The sequence below is a fragment of the Lolium rigidum genome, chromosome 1 (genome assembly GCF_022539505.1).
Source record: "Lolium rigidum isolate FL_2022 chromosome 1, APGP_CSIRO_Lrig_0.1, whole genome shotgun sequence".
NCBI lineage: Eukaryota > Viridiplantae > Streptophyta > Magnoliopsida > Poales > Poaceae > Lolium > Lolium rigidum.
Genome location: NC_061508.1, coordinates 237,715,993 through 237,719,445, shown reverse-complemented (window position 1 = coordinate 237,719,445; position 3,453 = coordinate 237,715,993). Strand labels below are relative to the sequence as shown.

General features: G+C 47.3%; 1 protein-coding gene across 1 annotated transcript; it reads left to right on the top strand.

Annotated features, from left to right (window-relative positions):
* The first annotated feature begins 2,051 nt into the window (after positions 1 to 2,051).
* LOC124656380 (probable CCR4-associated factor 1 homolog 11) lies at positions 2,052 to 2,915 on the top strand. The gene has a single exon (XM_047195139.1). It carries the CDS (start codon positions 2,052 to 2,054, stop codon positions 2,913 to 2,915), a length of 864 nt encoding a protein of 287 aa, XP_047051095.1.
* The last annotated feature ends 538 nt before the right edge of the window (positions 2,916 to 3,453 follow it).

Here is a 3,453-nt window from a genome sequence, read left to right as displayed (position 1 = left end):
GTTCCTGTGCTGGAAGATGCTTAAAGTAGCACATGTCTTCAGTTGTTTGTGCGTAAAGCCTCTGTGTCACCATGCTCTATATTCTCTATATCAGGTCGGTACCTCCAGGTTCCGTGCTGAGGGTATGGGGAACGAGAATAGCTTCTCACCTGCTGCAGGAGCATGGCCCGATCTGCAGCACAAGAAGCGAAATGTCACCGCCGAGCTGGACAGGGATCGCCCAGGGGTAATTTTTTTAACCAACTTACCATAATGTAGTCTGAATCTGATACTCCCTCAGATCCAAAATAATTGACTCAACTATCTGTAGATACGGATGTATCTAGATGTGTTTTAGCTCTAGATACTACTACCTCCATCCCAAAGCTCAGGGCTTATATTATTTTTAGAAAGTCAAACTATGCCATGTTTGACTAAACTTTTACCAAAAATCTTTAACATGCAAAGTACAAAATTAATATCATTAAATATATGATAAAATATATTTTCCTACGGTATCTATATAATATTATATTTGTTGGTGGAATGTTCTAAAAGTTTGGTCAAACTTTACTTGGTCTGACTTCTTAAAAAGAAATAAGCCTTAAGCTTTGGGATGAAGGTAGTACATGCATATCTAGATAAAGCTGAGTCAACTAGTTTTTTTATCTATCCATAGCTAGTGTACATGGTGCAAAAGGCTAAGAGCATCCACTATATGCATCAGTCTATCTCATATAGTAATGCAATATCACTTCTGAGGTCTGTTTTTTGTTATTCATATGCAGACTGAAATTTTAGGACCTTTACTCAAAAGGAAGATCAAAATTGCGGCTGATGAGGCTGCCAGTATGTTGATGCCGCCCCCATCTTCTAAATGCATCTACAAGCACAAGGCCACGCACCAGCTGGGTGGTGACCTTTTAATGAACTAGCGAGGTACCAGTCGTGGGCCGTCACCGCGACTGGTAGCCGAATTTAACGCACCAGCAGTAGACTTTTTCCTACTAGTGGGACTAGCTAACCACCTCAATGCACACAATATTTATATAAGTTCATGCCAGGATTAGTATCAAGTGACAATCCTACGTCTTATGTTGGCTATATATTATAGGAAGCATGTGAGGTGCTCACAGGGTGGTCTTCCGGCTAGGAATCTAACCGTAAGGTATGTTAAAAATCTAAAGAAATATGCAAATATTGATGAAAACTGCTGAAAATGTGTGAGGCCACAAACATTTGCATGCCACCCGCAAACACTCCCCACCAAGGTTGTTGTCCGATGGAGGGAGAGGGGACACATGTTGCATGCTTTTGCCGAGTGTAACACTTGGTAAAGGCTATCTTTGCCTAGTGGGTTTTCTTTGCTGAGTGTATTTTCGGAATTTGCCGTGTGAGACCTCTTTGCTGAGTGTATTTTGCCGAACACTCGGCAAAGGTGGTCTTTGCTGATTACCCCGAAATAAGATGCTTGGCTAAGCACAAAAAACACAACAAATAAACGATTTCCCGTAGTGCTCCTTCCTAAAATGTGTTGTCTGTAAGTTTTGGCCAATGTCAAAGTTTATAGAGTTTTATCGCATGTACAAAAACAAATAACATATCAATTCTAGAAATATCTAAAGCACCCTAATGAAAAAAGATTTCATGGCGATTCGCATGATGTAGTTTTATATCATGCAGTAATTGTTTATACTTTTCATCTAACATTTGATCAAAATTTAAAAAGCTTGATTTTAACTAAAAATTATAGGCAACATATTTTGGGAGGAGTCAAAACTTCCGATGTGCACTGATAAAATTATAACATTTTATCCATCTTTGCGTGCAGCTGAAGCTGAGCACGCACGCGGTGATCGATGGAGATGTTCGTCATCTTGCGACGCACCCGGTGCGAATCGGATTTTTTCACCGATCCGGACAGTGTGTCCGACTCCCGCTGTAGTTGTTCTGATCTACTGTATATAAGTAATACTCAGAACTTCAGGAGCTGCAATAACAGCGACGCATAGTCGAATAGAGAAAAACAGCAACGCACAATCGGGCGTTGATCAGTCATGTTTTCGACGCCGATGTTTCCGCCGCCTCCGGCTTCTTTCTACGGCAACGTGCATCCGCCGCCGCCTTCCAACGACCCCGTCCCCGTGCCACCGCCACACGTCCCCGTCCTGGTGCACCCCGTGTGGGGCTGGAGCTTCCACCAAGAGGCCGCCAGGCTCCGCCACTTTGCCGAGGGCGCCCGGTACGTCGCCGTCAACGTGCACTACCCGGGCCTCGTCCACCATCCCGGCAAGGACCAAGACGCCCTCACCGACGAGAAGCGCTACCCCATCCTCAAGGCCAACGTGGACGCCCTCAAGCCGCTCCAGGTCGGGATCGCCGTCTGCGACCGCGACGGCAAGAGCGAAGCTTGGGAGTTCAACCTCCGGGACTTCCGCCGCCACTCTGATCCGCACGACGCGAACTCCCTAGCCTACCTCGCCGGTCGTGGCCTCGACGTGGACACGTTCGCGAACCACGGCATCGACGCCTGGAGCCTCGGCGCCATGCTGCTGAGTTACTCCGGCCTCATCGGGCCCTGGCGCGGCCTGTCGTGGGTCACCTACACCGGTGCCTACCACGTCGCCTACCTGCTCAAGATCGTCACCGGCGGCTGCCCGCTACCGAACGACGTGGCCGGGTTCGTCGGCGCCGTGCGGCACTTTCTCGGCGACCAGGTCTACGACGTCGCCGGGATGGCGGCCGACTGCCCGAAGTTGCCCGTTGGGCTGGAGCGCATCGCCGCCCACCTCGGCTTCCATCCGCCCTGGAACAGCCCCAGGCTCGCCGCCGCCGCCGGCGTACGCGCGCTCCAGGTGTTCAGGAGCTTGGAGGACGGAGAGCTCCGAGACAAGGTCATCAGATACAGAGGTCTGCTTCAAGGCCTGCATCACTAGTTCGATCGGACACACACACCAACGATGAACGATCGATGTCCGTGTCCTGTTGAGAAGTGTTTGATTAGTTTCCTAGTCTGAGTCTAGTAGTGTCCAAGTCTAGGATTAGTACGTACTGCTAGGATTAGTACGTACTGTCGGTTTGTTTTTTTTTTTTTTTTTTTTGTTTCCTTGTACCATGTCAAGCAACCGCCTATTTGGGTCTATAAAAAAAATCGAAAAACAACCGATGAAGCCTATGGGCAGAGGAAAAACATATCTTTTCTCGTGGCTTGTCGATTCAGTTCAGGTGTGCGAAGTGGCGAAGGAAATAATACGAGGTAAGACGGTGAATTTTTAGATACCACTTTTAAGCTTGCACGTGCCACGTATGTCTTATTTAATGCAAATACACATACTAAATAGGGTGTGTCTATATCTAAGTTGACTGAGATTTTCTTAAGTCTCAGTCACCTCAGAAAAGTGCAACTCAAAGAAAAGTGCAATTCGGTCCAGTTGCACATTTCTGGCAGAAAAGTGCAATTGCACTTTTTTAACA

Bases quoted from the DNA above. Each gene is read 5' to 3' on its own strand.
- LOC124656380 (XM_047195139.1), top strand. From the start codon at position 2,052: ATGTTTCCGCCGCCTCCGGCTTCTTTCTACGGCAACGTGCATCCGCCG.